The 25,558-nt window shown below is 39.9% G+C and overlaps 2 protein-coding genes across 2 annotated transcripts; both read left to right on the top strand.

Annotated features, from left to right (window-relative positions):
- Positions 1-1,615: 1,615 nt before the first annotated feature.
- Positions 1,616-8,962, top strand: LOC146164550 (uncharacterized). The gene is made up of 13 exons (XM_083382154.1): positions 1,616-2,009; positions 2,348-2,497; positions 2,880-3,091; positions 3,406-3,585; positions 3,795-3,886; positions 4,845-5,278; positions 5,446-5,496; positions 6,073-6,272; positions 6,489-6,594; positions 6,669-6,806; positions 7,195-7,293; positions 7,405-7,583; positions 8,003-8,962. The coding sequence occupies exons 1-13, from the start codon at positions 1,872-1,874 to the stop codon at positions 8,628-8,630; spliced, it is 2,607 nt and encodes an 868-aa protein (XP_083238280.1). The 5' UTR covers positions 1,616-1,871; the 3' UTR covers positions 8,631-8,962.
- Positions 8,963-11,583: 2,621 nt separating this feature from the next.
- LOC146164549 (DNA excision repair protein ERCC-8-like) lies at positions 11,584-25,288 on the top strand. Its single transcript, XM_083382175.1, has 11 exons — positions 11,584-11,736; positions 13,037-13,120; positions 13,195-13,299; positions 13,502-13,634; positions 13,968-14,049; positions 14,511-14,576; positions 16,208-16,274; positions 20,466-20,566; positions 22,397-22,507; positions 23,894-24,111; positions 24,675-25,288. The coding sequence occupies exons 1-11, from the start codon at positions 11,639-11,641 to the stop codon at positions 24,840-24,842; spliced, it is 1,233 nt and encodes a 410-aa protein (XP_083238301.1). The 5' UTR covers positions 11,584-11,638; the 3' UTR covers positions 24,843-25,288.
- Positions 25,289-25,558: the final 270 nt, after the last annotated feature.

Below are 25,558 nucleotides of genomic sequence, written 5' to 3'. Positions count from 1 at the left end.
GTTGAACAGTGATTCTTATATCAGATTAAATTGTTTGTACCTATACATATTTATAATAGTTTCAATTTCTAAAAAACAACCAAACATGTAATAGGAGACTTTATACTTTTTACCATTTATTCCCTGTACACGGGTACTTTCCTACAAAATTAAAATACTGTAACTAGAAAATGCACTTATACCTATTACTGTGCAGTGGTTGTATATATTGCACACAGTAATAAGTTGTAAGCCAAAGCTCCAACTGCTTTAAAATAGAACATTTTTGCAAGGTAAAACGCCTATTACATTCCCTTTTCAGCAGTGAGATTGCCCGGGTCAGCCAATATCAGGCCCAAGCTTTTTACTAATTAGAAAAACGTAGTGATAATTATTTTTGCACAGTCTCTGTGTTAAAGCCACACAACCGCTTTAATTGGACAAAGGATTCAAACGTTATTAGGCTTTGTGCATTTTTAGTATAGCATGTCAAAACTGTCTTCATATAGCATACTATCACTCTAAAACTGTACATCATTTTTTTTATATTTTCTAGGCACTACAAAGCAATTAGATATTAAATGTATGTTAAAAATGTATTGAGGAAGCTGAGCTTGATAACGGCGTAACATTACGCCGCGTCATATGCCTTGCCTGTCAAAGCCGTGTACATTACAAAATTGGTGTCGTACAATCACTCGTCTAATTGCGCAAAAATTTGAAATATTTAAAGCGATGTCTGTGATGCCTGTTTATATTGGCCGAATATAGGTGGTCCGTCATATTCGACATATTTCACGTGGCCCAGAGCGCGATGTAAACAAGGCAGTGCATTGCGTCAAATAAGAAGTGCGACGACCACGAGGAGAACTTTCACACTCGTGTTTACACCGACTACATCGGAAGGACCCACGGACACCCTCATTTATGTTATCTTTACTTTCAAAGATCGTAAATGCTGGATTTCAAACCTGTCGAATTAAAACGCAAAATATAGTACCGGTTTTGATGTGATGTAGCTTTGTTGTTTAATGTTACGTAATACTTTTGTGTATAATTGCACTAAGTGTGTTTGTATTTATATCTAACAGTTTTACCGATGTAATCCAGCACGAGTGAAAAATATTGCTTGATAGATACGGTTCCTAAGCAATTTTACATACGTATCGTTAACAAATTAGAAGGAAATGTGCGTTTTTCAGTTTCGAATTAGCCATGCATCTTATCTATTCCGCCCCAGGAGAAACAGTCCATTTAAGAGGGTCTTGTCTGTATTTATAAACATTTATTACCTAAAATGGATTGATTTGCCAATTGCCAATCATACTCTAATCATTTGTAAGACAAAAACCCAAATTGTCTAATTAACGCATCATAAAAAAAACTAAACAAAAAAATATGGCAGTATTCAGTCGGACCGACACAAAAAACGCAAACACCAAGCCAGTCAGTCCGCATTGCGACACCTTCCGATGCCGCGTATTAAAAACCGAAACCCGAGACTTGGCTACGTTGTTCTCGTGCCGCGCGCGCACCGCGACAAAGGGCGCGATGAGGTAAGCGAAACTAACGGGCTGCGCGTTTTCTTTAAAGGCCCAGTGACGGAACATGCGCGCTGGTTGGAAAGCCATCCAGACTCGGTGTGTCGCGTTACAATCGAACTGAAGGAATACGGCGAGGCGTAAATATTTTGCCTCGGGTTTAATTTTTGTTACATTGTTTCGGACGACCGAGCGCGGCGAAGGCGAGGAAACTATTTGTACACTAAAAAGCCGTCAACAAGTATCACGGACCTCATTTTATCGAGTTTTAGGCAATTTCACCTAGCGTTTTAACGATTTGTCGAAAACTAAACGAGTTTTGTCAGCGGATTATCGACCCAAGGAATCAAGATGGTCCGCATGTCCAAGCAGAAGCAGGAAAAGCTGGAGGCGATAATGAGTTTAGTTGAGCAGCTCGGGATTGATCGGGTCTTGGGAAGACTGCGACAAACGAAAATGATGAGCAAGGAAGTTCTGGATGACATGAAGGTAAAGCGAACGCTTAAGAAAATAGTAAAGTCACTTTCAAAACTGACAATTTGCAAGTCGCACAAGCTATATATTTCATAAAACATGTCGCCTTTATATTAAAGAAAAAATGAAACCAAATGTGTTTTAAAGAAAACTGTTTTTCCTAAACAGTTAAAACATCAAATGTAATGCTAAATCGCACTTAATCCAATAATACCAAGGGGGCGTTTTATGAACTTTAAGACAAGTGCTGAACCATTGATCGAGTTTCGACGCTTTTAGTTAAGCATTATAGAAGGCTTTTAGATTTCTTCTTTAATCTCACGTTCAATTAAAACATGCGTTTTGAACTACAGGAATGGGAGACGGACTACGAGAAGAGAGTTGCCCTGCTGGGGTTCCTGGTGTCGCCGGAAGGTAAACGAGCGTTCGGGGCGCTTTTCGAGTTAGCAAAGGTCCATCAGGAGCAAGTCAAGCTGCAAGAAGAACAGGAGAAGTTGAGACAGGTAAATACAACTTTTGTGATTTTTTTCGTGTGAGAGTCGTGTGAGAACCTGTTTGCTTTTGATGTAACGCCATACTCGGCTTTTAGGGGCCTTCGAAAGAGCAATTAATGTACCTAAATTCAATCGATTACATGTAAGCATAAACGCTTGATACTCCAGAAATATATATAATGATATTTAATCTGGTGGTTATAAATCATTTTTACGCGTGAAGAACAAACAGTTTTGCATTGTTTTATTTTACATGACTGTGTACTATGCATACCTTAATTGCCATTAAGTACAGGATTATGTATACCCCAATGGCCGGTCAAAATTGGAAATCACATTCCAATTAATTCACAATGTGTTCTTAAACGGCCCTTGCCAATTTCACACGCAGGAGCAACTGGCCCAGCAGCCTCCCCCAGTAGAAGTAAAGCGTCCTGCCGCCGGTGGCCACGGCTCGCAATCCCACGGCAGTAAGTCGTCGACCGACCGAACCAACGCAGGCGCGAGTATGAAGAACAAGCTCAGGGCGCAACTACTCAAGAAACGAACCTCAAACGCGAGCGCTAATCCTCCTCAGGAGTCCCAGACCAGCAACAGCAGCGGGTGCTCAGCTTTTAACTCGAATTATTACTTACGATTTTATTACGATTTTGTTTGAAAGGAAAGTAGTTCTAAATTTGTGTTCGGCTTCAGTTTCCGTCTATTCATATTTAAACGTACCAAATTAAAGTCCTCGTAAACTATGGTTTTTAAAACGCCACTAAACACTTATTGATTAATTCGATACTTGATTATATTAAAGAGATATTTTGTACTACGATTACTATATAAACCATTCCTTAACACTCCACTGGTTTATTTGGCTCATAGGTAAGTCAAGACTTTTCTGGTACTTATACTGTTGCACGCTTTTTCAGAAAAAGTACGAAGAGCAAGAAAAAGCCGGAAGATAAAGATGATCCTCTTCTTCAGGAGGCAGCTCGCACCCTGGAGGAAGCGGTGAGACTCGAGAAGGAAAAAAAGCGGATAGATGCGTACAGGAATCAACTCGCCGCAAGTGAGGGCCTTGAGAAACCAGCATCAAACTCAGGCAGAAGGTACGCATATAACTTCCTAACAGTGTTTTGCATTTATTGCAAAACATCAGCATTGTCTAAGTTTATTTGTATCGAGTTGCCGCCATTTCACGTAAAATTGTTTTAATGGGAATTTTGTTTAATCTTATATCAATAAAATGTAAGTTTGTTTTTGCGTGACATTGACCATATTTTAACATAAGTTTCTTTCCTACATGATCTGGCAATAGTCCGAGACGCACCCCGACACCTGTGGCCATGGCAGAAAATGCTGATGGCGCAGCGGAAGCGACAACAAAACCAATTAAAGCAACAAAGACAGGTGAAAATCTGTTATATGCTAAATTGCAAATATTAGAAACATTTGTTCGATAAGTTTTTGTTGTTTTTATTGCTGTTGCGATAATGTTTTTTCTGCGATTTTCCTAAAACATGATTTTACTATCGTTATGGTTGGTGTGATACAAAGCAAACCATAGTGTCGGTTACGGCAACATTGTTCTCCTGGGTAGGCTAGTTCTTCCAATTACCCCATTGTAAAACGTTCCACCTTCTAAATATAAAGAGAGACCTAAGTAAATCTCATAATCATCACACTATGATTAGCATTTGATTGGATTGCAATACTTACATCACTTGCAAAACGCATGTTACGCCAAAATATTGTGTCCTGCTGAACAGGCTGTCGGTTACCTTTGTGCTGCACAGCTTCTTAGAAATTTTGTTAGGCGAATATAGACAAAGCAGTAAACGGTTGAAAACAACAACAGCACCTTCGACTAAAAGCTTAGGTAAGCGTTATAGTTTGACAGTGATCCCTGCCTTAATCAAACCTGAGTGACTCTTCTCACGGAAATGCGCCATCACGACCTGTGGTGAGAAAAGGTGCAATTTGTGTGAAAATTATTTAGTAATCAAGTGTGTTAAAGAAAAGGTGAAAAAATACAAAAAATCATAAAAAAGTTAGGTACAATGAAGAAGACTTGAAGTTATAGTGCAGAAAATAATGTGATTACAAACGTGTTTTAGCTTTTATTTATTCGCGACTTTTTTATTTTAAACATTATAAACCGACTCGTGTTATGTGTTTTCTAAAAATTGTTAGAAGTAATTTTTTTAAAGTAAAGTGTGTTATCTTCGACAAACAACATTTCCTATCAGATAAACTGCTAAGCGTCACCATGACTGCGAGCCGAATAAACTTCAGGCTTTCACCTGACACCCTTTACGGGGCCTCTTCGTAATTACAACCGGCTTAACGTACGCGCATGTTCTCACAGACGGTCAAGCAAAGCAGCACGAAGAAAAAGAAGCGACGGCGCCGAAGCGAACGCGAAAACTGAGCGATAACGTGACAAGCTCGGGCGCAAAGGTTGCAGAGAAGCACGTCAATTTCAAAAACGACCCGGTTGAAACTCCGAAGGCGCTCAACGACTTTAAGCGTCACAAGAGCGACTCGGACCAGGGAGAAGCGTCGGAGAAGGAGGACGGACACTGGGCCAAGACGTTGGATGAACAGGAGGACGCCGAACCGGATGAGGAGGAGTCGGATGAGCCCGAGATCGAGAGGCTTCCACCAGAGGGAGAAAACCTGTCGGACATCGGGAAAGGAAAAGACGACGGCGACACGACGGAGACAAAGGCGGACGCTGCGAATGCTAATGATGGCAAATCGAAACCGAAAACCCAGACCAAAGGGGAATCGCAAGATGAGGTTTGTGATTTTTTTTTATTTCAGTTGCCATTTTCAAATACTAGGCTACACTTGAATTGATTTTAAAGTAAATAGGTGTTGGAACATCTTTCGCCCTGCAAAGGTCATTAAAGAATTCGGATAAAACATATCTTTTTTTAACGTTATGTTATTCTTGTTTGTTGCAGGCCAACTCCAAGTTTTCGCCGCAGAACAAATTAATGAGCACACTCGGTCCAGTAAGTTCATTTTATATCTTTGCTAACGTTAAACCTACTAAAGCCTATTTGCTTGGCGCAACCTCTATGTTATGTTTAGGTGTTTTTCATAAATAGCCTTCGTACATCAAGCCATTGGTCTATTTAAGCTATACAGCTTGACATCTCTTGAACTAGCATAAATTTCGTCCTATATAAGTATGCTTGAAATTGGTTTTAATTTATTTGGATCGACTCTTTATGGGAAATAATTTTACCCGCCTTATTAGTTTTAAAAACAAGACTTCGGTCACATTAAAAAATGTCTTGAGTTAAAAATATTTGAAATTTAGTGGTTTTGTTAAATATAATTTAAATAAAAGTTTTTTGTTTCCAAGATCGTTGTTGTACAAGTTTAATTGCTATGCGATTTCAACATTTTGTCGTTATTCCAATCAAGACTTGGGTTGGAATTTATTTACTTTAGCAAAATCATACACAGCAATTAAGGAACTGGTTATGATACCATAAACTCGTATCGCTAATAAAAATGCCCGAAAAAAAATGATTTCGTTGTATGAACCACATATTTATCTATTAAAAATATTTTGTTGTTAGCTATTAGACACGGAGATAGACCTTAACGAGGTTCGAGGCCTACTGCTGGCAGACATTGTGGATGAATGGAGGATGTTGCGGAAAGAGAGGGAGGAAGTTTATGTTGGAATGCAGAATCAGGCCAAGGTCGCCAAGCAACTGAAAGAGGACCTGAAGAGTGTTCATGACGAAAAGGACATCATCCAAAAAGAAAAAGACAGGTCTCGTTTTTTTGTGTTAAAATATTTATGAGGAAGAACAATACCTTTTGCACCTTTTAAGCTTTAGTGTTTGTTACATATAAACAAAATGCGATTTAGCTTTTAAAACGAATTGCAGCCGTGTTTAAATAGACTCGTTTTACATCACGTGACTGTGACTCCCGGGATTTGGGGTCTTCTCTTTTAGTGCTTTACAAACATTTATTTTCTATTTAGGTATGTTTTTAAAGAGTTTGAACTCCAGCAAAAGCTGCAGGATCTTACCCAGAAACACAGAGCTTTGCGGGAAGACCATGAGGCTCTTAAACAGGGAAATCACCAGGTGCAGATATACATACAAACCTTGATTAATGACTATAAGTTGCGCCAAAAGGTGACAACTTATTTTTCTATCAGATTCAACAAAATACGAAGAAAGCAAGCAAACTGCACCAAGACATGAAAAAGAAAATCGCAAAGCTGGAATCGAAAATCAAATCGATGGACAAGGTTACCGTAAGAAGAGGAACACAGACAGACGATCAGCTAGACAAGGTTATTTTACGATACTAGTAGCATCTAAAGTACTGCTTTAATTCACTAAAATATCAAATGAATTCAAAGTTTATATTGTTTGGAAGACATAAAGTTATGCACGTTAAAACCGATACAATGTAAATAGTTTATGCTTTACTTGTCTATATAAAACAATATTTTTTTCCCAGTTTTACTGTCATTTTAAACTTATATTTGAACAATTTATTTGTTTTAAACTATCAAGGGCCAAAATAGTGTGCTAAGACAGTGACCTTAACTTACCTTGCTACACGTTGTAAGAACATTTTACTTTAAAAACTTAATACTTTCGTAGAAACTGTTTTAGTTGGTCTTGATGCACACCTTTTTAGATATAATTATTATTTAATGTCTTATTTTGATACAGAACGTTCACGACGCACTTAGAATGGCGGAGGAATCCCTGAGCGTAAACCAGGCGGAGTTATCATCGGTGCAGGGAAAGCTAAAAAATGCACTTCAAGAGGTAAACGGCAATGAAACGCGTTTCGAACATTTAAACTAAAGCAAGACCTATGTAACGTTATTCCCAAATTATTTTGGCGCGAGTTTTTTAAATAAGGCATTTTGATACTAGATTGACGACCTAAAAAAGCAAGTAAACCTAAAAGGTCGAGAAATTAACAAGCGTGAACGCAAAGGCAAGAAGGACGAGGAGAACATCCGCCTGGTGTCGCGCGAGCGTGATGCCATGGAAACGAAACTACGCAAGGTTTCGGAGCAAATGGAATACTACAAAACCATGATGGAAATGAAGTAAGTTGTATTCCAGGTAACACGTTGATCGCTACTTTTATTGTGACCCAATTTCCGCGTGTAACGATTCACAAACTAACTTAGGTTTTGGTCAGAAGTAGAACATAAACAAGAACCTTTTGAGACAACTGGCTGGATTAGCTTTCGTTACAGAAAATCAGTGGCTTTCATACTGGTCAGTGGTTATTTTAGATTGTGGTATATTTCGATATCAACATTTATTTACAATTAAGCGCGAATTAGAACTCATCTCATACGTATAACTCTGGACAACAAGGCAACTGGTCCGCTGGTGGGTCTATATAGCTTATATATATATGTATATATATACAAAACCTATAACCGCTTAAACGCCCATGATCATTTGCATCTGCGGCGTACAGTCGTACACTGCTTACCAATGCATGCATTTATCACAGGACAAAGGGCAACAAGCGTCCACCACAGGAGAAAAAGGAGGTAAAAGTGCAGCGATGCGCGAGCGGTCGGCACGTCATGATCAAGTCGGTGCCGGTTGGCGTGAGCGCCGCCACGTGTGCGGAAAACAGCAGCGAAAGTGGTCACAACGGGGCGCTAAAGTCGCCCGGTTCGAGGACTCCGAGAACGACCTCGTCGAAGCCAACGCCTCAAAATGGCGGGAGAAACAAGCAATCCGAGTCTGCCGAAAAGGGACCCGGTACCCCGAGGAAGTCTAACGCGCAAGCCACTACCGGGGCAGCAAGCAATGCTGAGAGCAACCAAAAACAAAGCAAGGACACGCAATTAGACACGAACAAAAAATCGGCCGTTAAAACTAAACCTTCGGCCTCGAGTGGTTCAAAATCGGAAGCCGGCACCCCCCGCTCCAACGTTTCCACATCGGCGGCTGGAACTAACGAAAAGACAACCGCCGCCGATTCACAAACTGACAGCAAAGCGAAGCAGCCCCTCACGCCGCGCAAAAATCCCGTTTCGGACGGAAAGTCGGCATCCAACCCCTCGGATGCCAAGTCTGGTGCTTCGACGATAAATCAAGAAAGCACCGCGGCGAAAAAAGTTAAGAAATAACAATCAAACTCTGATACAAGGCGATGTTATGTCGTGTGACGCGCTGGTCATCGGATCGATGCTTTTTTGACTTCGCCGAGCTAGGGTCGGCCAACAGTTGTTAATGCATCTTTATGTGCTGGTATTCTACGATACTTTATGGGAATATTTGCAAAGAAAAATTCAATTTAAATTTAAATTAGTTGGTCACATTATAAACCATTTCTTGAATTTATTAATTAAACTTGCTCGTGATAATATTTTTCTTTTTTCATATTTTTACAATTTTACGTATTCAAATAATTGAAAACCCTTAATATATAAACAATATTTATTTTTGTCGCATCTGTAAATTAAGCTATAAAAAAGATCCTCAAAACTTATATTTTGTTGCTTAACAAATTTCAGAATGTTCTAGGGTTAGGCACTAAGGAAAATTTCCTAATCAGACAAGACTGGTTGAATTATTCACACCTGTCAAGTTGAAAAAAATATGTATGATATTTAACTTGAATAGAACAAATCAAGTTTAAATATGTTTCCATTAGACACCTAATTTAGTGCATGTCGATGCCAAGCGCATGATGTTTTACAAGGCAAAAATATTCCATTTACTTTTGTTGCCTATCTCTTAACAATTCGACTTTGCCAAATACCTAAACCTTGTTTTATTTTAATTAGACAATAAACATAATACAGTAAATAGAGTAGAGTTAGTAAAATTAAAAATAAACACTTTTTTTATGGCCAATTAGATATATTTTTTTGTCCACCATCCCTATGGTTCGTTCACATTACAACGACAGTGTATGGAGCTGACATAGATAAACAAAATCCTTTTACATCGAAGTATTACGGTAGCTAACAGTAATATTAACAACGGTTCTCAAAAGTTGAAAGCATTCGGCCTATAAGCTTCAAAACGACGATTTTCTATATAACATAGGTATACTGTTCCAGTTATTCTGTAAAAAAGCCACAAAAAGCTTAAAACTACCTGCTAAAATACACATTAGAAACAATAAACAGGCTTGTTTTCTGCATTAATCATCAATGTTCTGTCCTGTGGAAAGTATTCAATCCGCGTATTACACAGATATGTAAAATATAGATAAACAATTTTGCCATGCCGAATTCCGTGCTTTGCGGCAAAACTGAACTAAATACTCTTCCAATGTGTTTGCTTTCGTGCCGTTTGTCGATGCAGCAAATGATACTTGTTAGTGCAATTAACACACCAGTACCGATTAGACATCCATAAGGCGAAATAACTTCCCTGCAAAAAGGTGGTGATTACTGTCTGCCAGTAGCCTATTTGCATGAAGACAGCCGCAATAAAAGTCACCTACTCTGAATCCACTTGTTGTTCAAATTGTCGAAAAAAGACTAAAAAGCAAATCCTGCATTCAGAGAAATGCCGGAAAGTGCTGAAACCAAAAACTAAGAATCCGCTCTTACTTAGAATCTAGAGCAGGGTTTCTCAACCGTGACCCTCGGTCCCCCTAGGGGGCCACGGAGCAGTGATTGGGGCCACGGGCATAAATCTCTAGCTAGGTTTACGTCGGGTGATTGGAACCAATATAATTTATTCGTTTTATCGCGGAAATGCCGCCTTGTTTTCGCTATGGTGAAACAATTACTGTGCTGCTTCAAATGTAACCATATGAGGCATTAGCGTTTTTATGAGCTGCCATCGTTACTGGGCGCTAACCTTCGCCTTATCATTATATATTCGTCAAATGTTGTTTGGCGAGCAACTAACGTGTAATGCCAGATACAAGGATTTCCTTAAAGGGCGTTTAGTTGCCAAACAAACAACTTGTAAAACGAGTAACGTGCGCTACAGCAGTGCTTCGCAACCTTTTTCCACTTGTGGCACACCAACAGATCTAAAACAATTTGGAAATGTATGTCGATCGACAAATGGCAAAGCACGACTTTATCTGGAAACGCGCCGAACGCTCCGAAAATTTTATGTATTATATTCCTTTGATTTCGATTTTTGAAGACTTGTTTTTGAAGACAAAAAATTCCAAAGCCGGTCAAAGTTCTGAAAATTGTACCCCCTTGCAACACACATAATATCATTCGAAAAATGAAACCTGACCTTGGTGATTTGTATTTTTTGCTTAATTTGTTTTTCGAAACAGCTGCCAAAACTAATTAAAAAACATGTGTCCAAAAAAAAATTTTTTTTTTCGGGCCACATAATTATACAGTCACATAATGCCAATAATGTATTTACAATGATGTTTCATAGGTTTCGAGTGTATGGTTAATCTCCCTTTTCACTTTCGCGTAAACTTTGAAAATATTTGTCGTAAGTCTGTAGTCCTGGTCATGGGCGCCCGCAGGGGGGGGGATGACAAGGGGGGCACTTAAGTTGAAAATTCAGGATGAAAAATCCATAATATTAGACCTGCATTATGGCATAAGATCAAAATAATTGCCACGATGTGATATCCAGTTTTTGCGGTAATTCAACTGATTATTAATAAGTAGGCCTACCCTTAAAAACGCAAGTAACACACCTCCGGGAACGTCGCGGTTCACCAGTTTGCCGCGGCACACCGGTTGCGGAGCACTGTGCTAAAGGAAGCTACGCTTTGTAAAAAAACAGAAACACCTGCATCAATGTGGAAAAAACTACTAGGCCTATATTATTGTGAACATTACCTAAAAAAACAAAACAGCTTGTTTTTAAAGGGTTTTGGTTATACCGGTGCGCAATTTTACAACAACGCCTTAGTAACTATTGCTCCTTAGTTATTAGGAATCGGGGAGATAATTACTCTTTAAAGAGTAAGAAAAAAAGTAAAAAAAAATAAGTTAGATTTTAAACGAGAAAAAAAATAACTAATTAACTATAAATATAGGTCGTAACATAGAATACTAATGTAAGCAACTTTGGTTTCGCGCGAAATCTTCATATTAATAAACAAGAACTACTAACGAGGCACAACATGAGGTTATGATAAGATCTTAGAAGTTCCACAAATTATTTTCCAAATCGTTTCGCAGGCAACGGTATGTGTGCCAAACACCAAGCCTTGCTGTATGGACAAGAAATCGGAAACTGCAATCCTGCCCTGTTTCGCAGGATTGTAATTTACAACAAAATATCCAGGTGCTTGGTCAATATATTGATATCCATAATACAAATCGATATTTTATTAGGTCAATATATATAGTTTATTAAAGGTTTTGCGCTGGTCTAGAATCTTACCACATTTTCTTTTGTAATTACTAAGCAAAATGTCAAAATTAAAATTGCAATAAATAAATAAATATGGAAGAATTAATAAAATAATAGTACAACCCAAAACTAAACTTGCACCCTAAACCAAAACATGTTAGAAGTATACCCCCAGTCAAAAATGTGGTAAGATTATAGATAGATATGATTTTATTTGGAACATCAAAAAACAAAAAAATGGTCGAAATCAAAACGTTTAGCAATATTTGACATTCCCAGGAGACAGCGAAAGACCGTAAGGTTCATCGAGTCAGCTGTCTCCTGGTTTAGATTCAATTCTAGACCAGCTCCATAAGTTTATATATGTGTTTACGCATGTAACAAAAGCAATAAAAACAGTTTGCACATCTGTTTTTTTAAAAAAAGGTTGCCTTGTGGTAGGATTCCAAACGACTGGTGTGCAAATGACTCCGTCTGGAATGTATGGCAGATCTTGCTAGTCGCAGGTGTACTGGCTAAAAAGAGGGGTGACGTGGTGCAGTGGTGCACCAAATGTCAAAGGTGCACCCGCTTGTGTAACATACAAGAAATCAGGATGCATATCTAATTTCTTTGGGCTCCGGTTGTGTGTTTGAAAAATACTCGCAGGTGCCATACTTTCCATCGTGGAATATATTCTGAAATTTAGGCTCATACATACTTTGCAACAAGTCTAATTTCCATGAGAGTTTTGTGCAGGGATTAAGTGTATACAGCGCACAATTTTGGGTTTACAAGTGTGCAATAATGTTTTTTGCACAACTGAGTTTTTGGAATCCTGCACCTGCCACATAATGCTAGATGGCTTGACATCTCATTATAAACTACAATTAAAGACTGACTTGCTGGTCTATATAAAGTCCTGTTCTTTATTAAAGCCACTAGTTTTGATATTTACACATTTTTTTCGGAATAAAATTGTTTGTTCAAATAGATTGAAATAAAAAAAAAATACTATTATTTATTAATTTGTTTCACAATTAAGAAGTCAACATATTTAAATAGTGCATGTGTTAAAAAGAATAACATTTATATTATGAAGATTTTTCAATAGAAAATGCTAAAATTTCTCAAGACTTACAAACTTAAATCTTAAAAATTGTAATTTTTCTTGGTTTCTTTCATTACATATTACCTTTTTTGTGACAGGCAATATGTACACCTTATAAAACAACCTTTTTACATTTTTAAGACTTGCTGTTACAAGGAATGTTATCAAAACGGGAGACAATCACACAGTTACTTCAATGGAACTTGAAACCAATGAATTTCGTTAGTATGTTATTACTCTGTTTACCTTGTGCTAATTTGAAAAGAAATACTTATTGATGGTGTGTTTTGCATTTTCAGTTACCTAACCACTGGGTCAAACAGAAAAATTGTGATATACGATACTTGGAATTTACCAAATGAAACTAAGAGAAGTCACTTTACTCAAGTTGCTTGTGTAGGCAGGTTTGTTTTTAATTTAGCAATCATATTGATAATGGTACCAATGTTGAAATTATTTATTTGTACCAAGTTTCATAAGTGTGTATACTCATTTAAAGATTTATCTCGATAAATTTAATTATCTGATTTGTCTGCATTTTGATGGCAGGTTTGCTAAATTTCTAGAAATATTTAGTCCTGTAAGGCTTTAAAGTTATATTTTTAGTAAAGAAAAGCACAAGAAATATATGCACACAAGTACAGTAAACTTCATCCAATGGTATCCCCATGATACTGGAATGTTTGTTACAAGCTCATTGGATGGAACCATCAAGATTTGGGACACAAACAAACTAAAGGTAAAATCAGAGATTTAATTTAAGGATAAACATGTAGTCAATATTAGCTGTTAGAAGAATTATCATATGGAACTCAACTGTTCTCACAGTTTATACCAGGTGATTTGAGTGACATGCCTGTTGGTTTTATTCCTTTTAGCCATTTTGAAGAATAAAAAAGGTTTATGATTTAGAAACAGAACTTGGTGATGTAAAAAAACAATGATTTAATAAATGTGATTTATTTAGGTAACACAAAAACACAATACTTCATTGCAACAATTGTGCAGCACACTTCTTTTTTGTTCCCTTTATAAATTAACTTTTAAAGCCCTTTTTAATTGTCATATGCAGCCAGCAGAAACGATGTATATCAATCATCCTATCTACAACCACCATATATCCACTCTTGCCACCTCACACCTTTTAATAGCAGGTAAATGATTTATAGGGTCAATAAAGTCTTAATGCTTGAATGCAGCACATCTCATCAGATTTTAAGTGTTTCATTATTGTATTATGTTTTGGCATAACGGTATATCACTTTTATTCCAAACACTATATTTAGGTTTATGTAGTATAACAATAAAAACCAACTATTACAATAACTTTTTCAAGAAGTTCTGATTAATTATTGTTCATAGTAATTTATTGCTGGCTGCTGTACACTTATTTTAATCTCTATTTCCTTAATAAATATTTTCATAATTTGTCTTTCATAAAGCCACAAAAGTATTTTTTTCTCTGCTAAATATAGCTAAATTAATTTTAGTGCGAAAAAGGATTGGTTCAAAGTTTGCCATTTTGTGTTAAATTTTACGCAACATACCTACAGTATTAGTAATAGAGGCAATATTTTAATTTTTGAGATTAACAAATGTTTTTAATCTTCTTTAGCGGCAACTACCTCAGTGATTCGACTAGCTGACATCCGCTCTGGTTCAATTTCTCACACAATGACAGGTGAACAATCGCATTTTTGCGTTTGTGTAAACTGTGGCCGTTTTTAGAATTTCTTGCCTTCGTTTCTACACACGTTAAGACGAATATGTCATCCACGTCTGGCAGTAAAGAGCCATTTCTAATTGTTGACATTCGCAGTGTTCAAAATCGAACTTTTTTTTTCACTCATCTTGAGTTAAAGCGCCGTAAAAAATAACGTTCTCATTGAAACAAACAGCCTTAGCCTCAAATTTAAATAAAACAATAAATTCCAAATGCCTAAATAGCCGCAATCAAAATGCCGCGACAGAAAAAAAGCGTTGGTGCTGGCAACTTTCGAACGTTACCTGGAGCGAGCTTTTAGCGTGCCTGAACAGGCCGCGTCACCCGTTTGCCTCGTAAATTATCTTGCTGACCAGGAATCGTTACAAAGTTGCCGGTCGTCCGACAACCCGGCTCTGTTTGCGCGCGGCTCGTCCGCTGCTCCCCTCCCCAACCAACCCCCTGATATTTTGCCGCCCGCTCGCAAATGATTAACAGGCCCCGGGTTCGGGACTTGGGAAGGCGCGCCCGCTCGTCCCATGTTTGCGCATCCCGCGCTCTGTCAAACATTAATACCCCGCCTGCTGCACATGTGGCCCTCAGCCAAGCCAAGCCAAGCGCTCGACGGCGCGGGGAAGCACACGTTGGTGTTTAGCTTTGCCTCTGCTATCGGCCGCTTTATGGGCGTCGCGAGTCGAAAAAGAAAGCTAGAAATGCCTCGGTCGTGTCGCAAATCACCCAGCGTCGCATTGTTTACCCGGCTTACACACACCCTCTCTCACTCTCTCTATCTATCCATCTTGCCCTAGTTTCCTTACCTATACCTCCAAATGCCCAAGGGAATCAAACTAATGGCCTGTCGACCTTCGAAATTAATTTACCTGTGCTGAACACGTGTAAAACAGTCAACCACGTATCGAGGCTGCCGTTTTTTTCGCCCTAAAAAATGCGGACCAATTTACCAAACCCTCGTCCCCAAACGGCCGGTTTATTGCCCCCCTCAAAATGTACAGTGATATTTGATGCTTGCCGTGCACACATGGGTGCGGTTGCTTTTCTGTCTGTTTGCACCGCGTCATCGTTCTCGCAAAAGAAGAAAAACTTCGCCGACAAACAACAGAGCTTCTTCGTTTTCGACTGCCGCATTGTTCGTTGGTTTTAATGGAATCCGTTATTTCAAAAAAACTGTTATCTCCTTGGCAAAGCATTTTGATTAAACCGTTTTCCTGGGGACTTTTTTGAACCTGTAAAGTGCGGCAGATTGTTAAGCTATTTGGCTTCACTGTAAAAATCCTTGGAATTGCATTAGGAAAAAGTACATTAATTCGATTATGAAAAGCAATTTTACTGTTAATTTAGGCTGTCCAACCTGTTCTCACTTTAAAACATTTCTATTTGTTGTACAACGACATACATTTCCCTGAAAAACTAATATGTTAATTAGAATATAGAACCTTAAAACAGAAAAAAAATAGATTCTATTATATTATCATTTACAAACTGTTAAAGTCGTTGAAGAGATATTGGCTTTCGCATACCCACTTCAACAGGTTGAACGTAGAGCTAAAAAACGACTACGTAAACCTAAATGATGAATTGTAACCCTACAGGTCACGTGGGAAATGTCTTGTGCGTACGATGGTCGCCCAGGAACGAGTTCGTTTTGGCGAGCGGAAGGTAAATGTATTTAATATTTTTCAGAGTATCATTTAAAATTAAATTATAGGTATGAATTCCATTGCTGCCTAAAAAGGAACCATAAAAGTTGACATTGTTAACATATATTAACTTATTACGGAAGAAGTTGATGTGTACGTACTACGAATGATGGGCTGGTCGCTATAAATCGCTTAGGTTCTTTCAGAATACCAGCAAAGTAAAATAATGTGTACTCTTACGATTGCGAAACTAAACTTTGACAGAGCGACGCTGGCTGCTTGTGGACGGTTTGACGCCATAAAAGTTTCATAAAACATGTTACTACTGAGCTGTTTGTCGGAGATAACGTTACTTCAAAAAAATAAACGGTGCATTGCACTATTACGGCAAAACGATCAAACTGTGTCACTTAATGTGCTTATCCGAAAACATACATTTGATAAACCTAACGACATTATTCAACTATCACAAACAGCTAGTCATTGTTTGAACTTTTGCCAGAGCGACTGTCCTTTTTTTTAACGTCCGACGCCGGGTTATCTAAATGCGGTCTAAAATAAACAAACTTCTTGTGAGTGTGTAATATAAAAAAAATGCGACTGTAACCCACGCTATTGCAGCTTCTTCATAAGCTGTCAGCCGTCGGTCAGCATCTCGGCCGCTTGTACTGCAAAAGCTTCACTGCTCCTGTAGCAGGGGGTTGGGGCAGGCTGGGTAAATTGGCCTGTCGTGTAACATTGCAAACTAGCCGAGCTGGTTCGCAAAATTGAAACTGTACAAAACGGTTCCTGTTCGCTTTCGCCTTGCTCACATAAACCGATCCCTATTGTGAAACTGTTTCAATAACGCCTTAGTTTGGCCATTGTTCGCTTAAAGAACGGAAGCAACTTTGCATCGCTTCTTATTGCGCATACTTTCCCGAGATAAGGAGAGAGAAAGATTGCCTGCCCTTTCGACCACCACCGCCGCCTATAAGGATTTTCCCGCCAACATGTGACCCCTTCTCAGTTTCTCTCCCTTTCTCTTTCTCTGTATTGCTACTCGTTGCTGTTGCGTGATGGCCTAACCTTATTTGCCGAATTACGCCGCATTTCTCAGCCACTTATAACTTGTTTTGGCTGTTTTTGTCAAATAGGGAATACACAAATGATTAAAAAGTACAAAGAAAAAGTACAAATATGTTCGAATTGGTACAATTGGATATACATATTAAGAACCCCTTTGCTGGAGGTATGTTGTGGCATTTTTGGTCCACGTTGAAAAGCGCTAAAGCTATTTTATGGCAAACGCAGCAACTTGAAGCGTTGGTTGTATGATTTCTTTCGGAGTTGCACTCGGCAAAATAAAAACATGTCTCAGTAGCGGACGAGAGGACGTAGTTTATAATGGTTCGCTAAACCGCCGGTTGTGAAACTATTTGCGGCTTTGTTTTTTCCCCGCCCTGTGTGCGCCCAGCCAGCCAACCAAGCTAGCGAAGCGATATAACTTTAAATAGCGGCAAGGGACAATCTCGTGACGCAACGAAAGCAAAAAAACGCACACACAACAATTTGCATCGCGGGTCGTGGCATGAGCAGCCCTATTGTGTCCGCTGGATGACGGCAACCCACTCAATGGCAGCGCTCGATCAGTCAGCCGCGCACGCCATTGATGGGACGGCAAGCCGGCCACAGACGTGCTAGTACTCACCTTCCTCCCTGTTTGGCTCTAGCGTAACCAGCAGCACGCATTTACATTTCACAGCAGAGCCACACGCAGCCTTCGAGGTATTCGATTGGCCCAGTCAGTTGGATTGGCCTGTCGCCGGCGTACGCGCTTTCGTTTGCTGCTTCTATTGCTGTTCGGGTAGATTGAAAGGTCGGGTGAAAATCGCGCCGCTTCGACAAGTTTCTTGTCTTAATTTTCGTTTTTTGTTTTATTGACAAACAAGATGGTTATTTGAGGTGCACATGGTTGAGTTTGGAGCTAAAATGAATGTAATATCGTTTATATCTATCGCCCCGAAAAAGAAACCGGTAAAGCTAACTTCCGGGCTGTTTTTTTTTTTCAGTTACCAGTTAGCCCACACATTCTCGCTGCACATCTCATCATCTTGGGCGCACTTTTCGCCGGGACAGTTTCTTATCGTTATCGGTACGAGAAAGAGTCGCGCGTTGTCTTAGCTTGTTTGTGTACAGAGCAGGGCGTGTAACTATGACAGTCGGTCCGTCGCTGGCCCGCGCTTTGTTCTGCAGTGCGACGCTCTCATACCTTTGTGGTAAATTGGCTTAATGTTTAACCCCGGCCGAGCCGATATATGCGCTTGGAACTCTGGCGCTGGACCCTGTTTGCCAACGGTGTCGAACGAACGCGGTCTTCCCTGTAACCGCCCAAGACCGCGTCGTGAATGGGGCGCCTCGTATACCGCAACTACGCCGTGCAGATATTACAGGGCTCTGTGCAAAGGTATGCGTCAAAACGCTTTGTCGATGATGAATAGCCAACGTAACTGTGTCGCTATGTTCGAACGAGCAGTGTGGGTTGGGCAAGAAGCGCAAAACAAATGGAGACCAGTCGAGTAGAGCGGGAGGCAACGGCCTGAGAGAGCGAGTCCCTTATTCGAATTACTTCCCTGTCGGTGAGCTGAATACCACCCGCTGTAGAAGGGAACTGTTGCCAGTGCGCCGCCGCAGCGACAGCAGCAGCCAGTGAGAGTCCGTAGAGGTGGCATAGCTGCTTTACTTCCTGTTCGCTAGCGCACTCGACGCTGTCCTGTATAGGTGCATGTGTTGGATGGCCGTGTCATGCTGAAACTGCAGAGGCGACTGCGCGGTGTTCTAGTGTAGTAGTAGTGGTGGTTAGGGCTGCGCGGGTAGAAACAGCAGATCTATTTTTGCTGATAGCTGCGTGGTCTTGTCAGCGTTTAGGTTTGTTTAACGCAGTGACGCTGTTGCTGACTGTAGGCTGCTGTTTCATTCTTTGTGCTGCTGCGTGTCGTGTTGAACGTCGACCGCGCGCTAAAACAAGCGTCGGCAACTTGCCCTTTTCTCCCGTTGGTGAGAGATATGCGGAATGTAGCACTTGCGCAGTATCCAGTAGCCGAGTGTGCGGTTTACGAGTGCAGCTTACCCACTAACCTCGCTGTTGTAGTTTGATTTCGTGCAGACTTTTGTCGACTTGCGGCTGGTTTCATTCTTATTCCAATCTTAGTCAGTTTGCAATTTTTACAAGAGAGAAGATCTTAATAACATCCTTTTTTTATTGAGATATAGACTTGTTCGGCGTGCCGATTCTAGGTAAATCAAATTTCAGGCTGTTGTTCAAATGCTAAACAGCCGGGATTTTTTGCCTATAAACGGTGTTCGTCGCACCCTACACTAATCAAGAAGCAATGCAAGCGCCTTAAAATCTTTAGAATGGCGTCTAATAAAATCTGTCTAATGAAGGCTGACAGGGTGGCTTTAGTGTCAATTGGTTCGCGATCGTTACATTTATTTCTATATATATGTCGTTATTTTTGGTCGATTGTATAACGAACGTTCAAGCAGTCGGCCAATAGTAGGCTCACAAAACGTTTTAAATCGAGATTCGTCCATGTGGGTCAGCGCTGTGTGTTCAAAAGGTGATAAGGCCAGCGTGGCCAGTCATCGGGAGTCACGGGACGACGGACTGCAGCTTAATCATTTACCCAATAACCGCGACGCGTCATCTCCAACAGGGCGATTGGAACAAGCAATAGGATCGTGGTGCGTTGCCCGCAAAAACACCACGCGGGCTAAATCCACAGGGAAAAAGCCCGATGGATATCAATCACGACGTACAAAAGCATAGGATGTCTTGACAACGTTGCGTTCCGAAATGCCGATGCTTGCGCACGGCCAATTAACATCTTCCCCTTATTGTAATGATGCCTTAGCTTTTTACCAGTTGCAAGCTATTGGCGATTACTCGCACGCCTAAACTTTCGCACAAACCCTTCTCTTTTCATCCCACAGGTAAATCTTTCAGCTTGTCGCCGTACGCCACCCGGTGGCAAGCCGTAGCCGCCACAAGCTGTAAGCTTTGCCTAAAGGTTGACTGGAATCAGGCAACCACCGCGCCACACTTACGTCTGTAGACTTTGCGGCCGACAGAGCGCCAAACGGGAAAACGTAGATTTTTTTTCCGAGTTGATATATCCATAATTACCGTTTGCAGCTTTGGCTATCCATTTTGGAATTTTTTTTTCAGCGTGGACAACAAAGTTCTTCTGTGGGATGTGCGCCAAGCCAAGTCGGTGCTGCGTACTCTCGATCAGCACAACACCGAGACCGGAGTCAAACCCGCTACAGGTAAATTTAAATTTGCATCCGAACTACTAATTTGCATATTTCGCCTGCATGTTCGAACGTCCGAAATTAAGCCATCCTTCATTTTTTTCGTTTTATAATTCTCGACCCAAGGTCAAACAGTCATCGTCAAAAAAAAACTATTGAGAGAACAACCCGGAGCAAACGTTCGGTTTAAACTTGTCCCGTTTAGCGTTAACCAAGTCATGTAGTAAGTCTTGTTTTGTGATGTGTGCACATTTTGATTCCACCGCATCGCCATAATGTTAACACGCGATAGCTGTTGGTGGATTTTGCTGGCGCCCTGTTGGCATTGGTGAAAAGCAGTTCAGTTAACAGTCGCGCTGTTGAGGAAGTATTTAAATTTATCGCGAAATATATAAAAGCGAGGATTGCTGCAATTATCAGCTCATGTTCTCAATTAATGTAACAGTTTTTAAAGCGTTTGTTTCTTGATTTATAATGTTTTATTAAATTAATTATTACTGCATTCTCACTGGAGCGAAAAATAGCGTATTTTTTTCCATATTTATGTTGTGTTAAAATCCATGTTCAACTTGTTAGACTAATTATAATTGTTGTCAATTTTTTCCATCCTATAACCTCTCGGACTAACCTATTTATTCCAATGTTAATATGATCATTTTCTTGGCCTATTCATGTGCTGTTTTAAATACGAGAACGCACTCCCTGTGTTGTTGCGGCCAAACGTTAAAAAAGGGAACTTCGAATATATACATAGAAACGCATCTTTCACCAGTTCAGTTGTACGCACGTTATTTCGCCTATATTTCCAGCATTATAAGCCTGTTTGAGCCAAGTGCGCAACGCCCTGTAGAAGGAAAGTGTTGTAGCTGTTGGTCGCATTCATTCCCGCTTGCACACTTCCGCGTTGGCGCAGCCGACTGCGATCCATTAATCTTTCTCTATCACCAAGCGTAAGTGTGCGAAGTCCAGTGCTTTCACCTATATAGCGCTGGAGCTGCAAAGTCTTTTTTTTTCACGTTTCCTATGTATTTCGAGATCACCAGGAGATAAGTGCACCGTTTAGAAAAATAAATCTCCCTGGATATTCAAAAAACACCCTTTCAGACGGCTTTCTTTATACGCATTTTCTCAGCCCTGTTTAACACTAATTTTGAAACATTTCGTGCATGTTATTTATTGGACCCGGTATGCAAGTGGGCACATGCATTTTTTTCCTAATAAGGCTATAAAGTATACACACCAGTTGAATGCGCAATTTCCCCACGTTAAGCACTAAACTACAGATTATAATGTGGATTGTATAATACCTGGTTGCTTGTTATATGGTCACCTTTCAGCTGTCAAACCGGCGAACTGTTATGCAAATTTTGATGTCTGAACTAGTACATACACGCCTAATGACACCATAATTGCGCTTTGAACCGTTTTAGTTTGTTTTTGCGTTATATGGGCGCACAGGGAACAATTACTACTATATAAATTGCTCTCCTTTAAGTCATTTTCCTTCCAAGGGTTGCTCGATGTTATTCCCTTTCCTCCTAAACTATAGTTTGCGAGTTTATTATAGGTCTTTTGAGGATAAATTTTAGGTATCGAAGTTAGTAACATATTATTCTATAGACATCCTCATTTGTTATTTTACCTTTTTGCACAAGTAACAGATGTCGACGCCCATTTACCCTCATGTTTTTACTGGTTTTAACCCCGTGCTTGTCATTCCGACTACCTAATAATTTGGGTATTTGAAAAGAAAACTCATGTGCTTTTTTAACGCTTAACGCAAGTCTGTCGCTTTTGCAACGAGCTGCCATGTAAACTGACAAATATATATCTTTGCACCTACAGAAGGCACGGCGCACAGCGGAAGCGTCAACTGTGTCAGATTCACGTGCGACGGAAGGTATCTTCTCTCTTATGCGACCGACGATCGAATGAGGCTGTGGAATTGCGATACAGGTAACCTTTAACTTAACATAAAGCGCTATCTAAGATGCGCTACTTCTATATTGCACAGCAAAACTAACATAAAGATAATTAATTTTCAAGGTTGTGACCACCGTAAAACAACTAACCACTGTACACATATTTTTAATAAAACCAAACCGTTTCAGTTTAACCGACAATAGGGCATAGTGTATTGTATCATAAAATGCTTGTCCTGTTATTTCTAGTATAGTTTTACAGTTGTTTAGCGTTTAGCTTAACCACTCGAATTAGCGATTTGCTCCCGTTTTACGGATCAATGCGATTCCGAACTATACGGTCAATCTATCTCTCCGGTTACAAAAAATGGTTTAAAATCAGGATGGGTGTCAAATAATCAGGAAACCCGTCGAATGTTACAGTTAACTGTTCCAAAAATGCCTGATTCCTTTATAAGGGATGGTAAAAAGTAAAAATTGCTCGACATACGTTTGAAAAAAACGAAATCGAACACATTCTTTTGGTTAATACCCTTTTTTGGTTAATTTTGGTTATTTTTGGTTAATAACAGCATTTCTTTAAAAAAAATGAATAAATCCACAAACTTTTTCTTGGTACGCAAATCCACTTGGCGTTTCGTCGAAATAGAAAGTGCGTCGGCAGAACTTCATGTAAGCTGCCCCGCCATGAGTTCTATGTCGTATAAACATTGATTTAAACCGCCTGATTGTACACTTTTATCACGTAACAGAACAAACCGCACTATTCCTTGAATTCACGCGCCGCCATCGCTTCACAGACACTACCTCATTTTACTCAACTGGTACCGCGTAAAGCAGGGGTTCTCAACCTTCTTCCCATTAAGTACCAAATAAAATAGTTCAACTTTAAACCCTAATTAGCTGACACTAAACAAACGGGCAATACATTAGTTAACGGTCATCAACCCAATAAAAACGGCACTTGAAAGATATAATGGCAACACATAAAATCTTCGCTACCATACAAGTATTTCTAGAGATCTTTTCATGATCTTTCGTGCTTCGCCAACCATGAGTAGAGTTGAATCTCTGATTAGGTATATCAACCTCTCTTGAATGACACGAAAGTGCGCTTTTTTACCCACTGCTACATTGTTAACACGACTGCTGTGCTGCGTTATTCACCAGGTCTTATTGTATATCTCTCTTTTTTTTTACGCGGCTTCTCCGCAGAGATTCCATATCCAACAATCTGAATGTGTTCTCCTCGATTCCGACAACTGACAACTCTGTCGCACAACTTTCGCAAAAAAAGCGGATTGTGCGACGTTCAAACCCCACAATTGTGACGTCACAAAGCTGAACCTTTATACACCGTCAAAAATTTGAGCTGTAGTTTGTTTAGTTAGCGTAACTTGGCCGCGCTTGCGTCCGCTAGGTGAGAACACGTTGGTCAACTACGGCCGCATCGACAACGACCTGCAGCAGCTTCCAGTGCACATGGCACTTTACGACGGCGGCCCGCTTTCGTCGGTGGCCTTCGTGCCGGCCGGACGCCAGATCGTGCTCTTTGACCTTTACAGCGGCCATTTCATTCGGCGTCTGACCGAGCACCTGACCCCGGTGCGTTGCTGTCAGCTCAACCCGCACACACAGGTATAGCTGCTTCGGATGCGAAGTTTTTAACTTATTTCGTTTTCGCAAAGCCTCGCTTCCTAATTTTATTCATTGCTTGCGGATTTTAGCCGCCTTGTTTTTCGTCCAATTCTGTCCGGTTTGTTGCTCGTTTAAAAATACACTGCCAATAATATGGTTTGGTGTAGCCAAAGTGTTGGTCCAAATCGTTTAAAATGGTAGCGCAGAAGTAGCCTCGCGATTTTTACACAATATGCTTCATCAAAATATATATTTAGGGGCGATATGTTTCTTATTAAAACTGGTTTTACCGCGATTTGATAAAAACAAGTTATGAGTCCCTTGTTAAGAAAATGCCATTTGCGAATTGAACATTTCTACTGAATCACGAGTTTAGGAATATGGCCATATAGCGGCACTGATATATAATTTATTTAATTTTTTGCCCTTTCAGAAGAATCCGAATTTTTGTTATAAAAACAGCAGCTATTTTGAATTTATCGATATATAACGTTATATATTACCCACACTTGTTGCATAAAAAAAAAAAGCTTAAAAAACCTCGTTTTATTTGTATCGGACAGGAACTGTACAGCGCGGCGCAAAACTCCGACGTCCTGGTGTGGGCGCCAAAGAGCAACGACCCGGACGCCGTTAGTCAAGTCACTGATGACGTCAGGGCAACCACGAATGGCGCACCCAGCGACGCGATAGCCGCCTTGTGGAACGACGATTGGAGCGACAGCGATTAGAACGATTGAAGATTAAAAATCCACAACTAGGTGAAAGGTTGCGACCAGCGTGACGTGCCGTGACGTCACGACGAGGTCGATGACACTTTTGGAACAAAGGTCGTTCCGTTTAGGATGTTTGAACTGATTGGCAAAGCGACGTTGTGAATGTTGACTGCGTTTATCAACCCCCGTTGTCCGGTTTTGTTCAGTTACAACCAAATCGCCTTTCACTTTTTATTTATACATTAGATTAGAATTAGATGATTGCAAGCAATATTGATATAATCGCGTCAAAAATAACTGTACGATTTAAATTTTAAATTTAGATTTTGAACAGTTATTGAACTCTTTGTTGCGCCACACAGTCGTTTTACTCAACTATTCTAGTAAGAGTTGATCTGTCAATATTGTATAACTTGTGTCAATTTTTGGCTTGTCTGTTTCAACTTGCCGTTGTACTGTTACCTTGGTGCAATACTGTGTCTTTCACTTTTTGTTTAATTTATTTCCAAATTTAAAAAAAATAAAACCTGCTAATAAATTGTGTTCCATGCAAACGTTAGGCCTCGCCACAAGAAAGCAGCAATCTTATTGTCTGGTGACTTTGCAAAAAAGGCTTACCTTACGGTACGAAACGGAACCCTGACAAACCTTAATATTTAGCAATTTAATGTAACGAGCGTTTTTGGTTTGCCGGTTTACGATCCCAGAACTCGTTCGCGACGCAAAATGAC

This window comes from Ascidiella aspersa, chromosome 2 (genome assembly GCF_963924565.1).
Source record: "Ascidiella aspersa chromosome 2, kaAscAspe10.2, whole genome shotgun sequence".
Lineage (NCBI taxonomy): Eukaryota > Metazoa > Chordata > Ascidiacea > Phlebobranchia > Ascidiidae > Ascidiella > Ascidiella aspersa.
The sequence above is the reverse complement of the archived record's forward strand: the minus strand, read 5'-3'. Positions and strand labels throughout refer to the sequence as shown.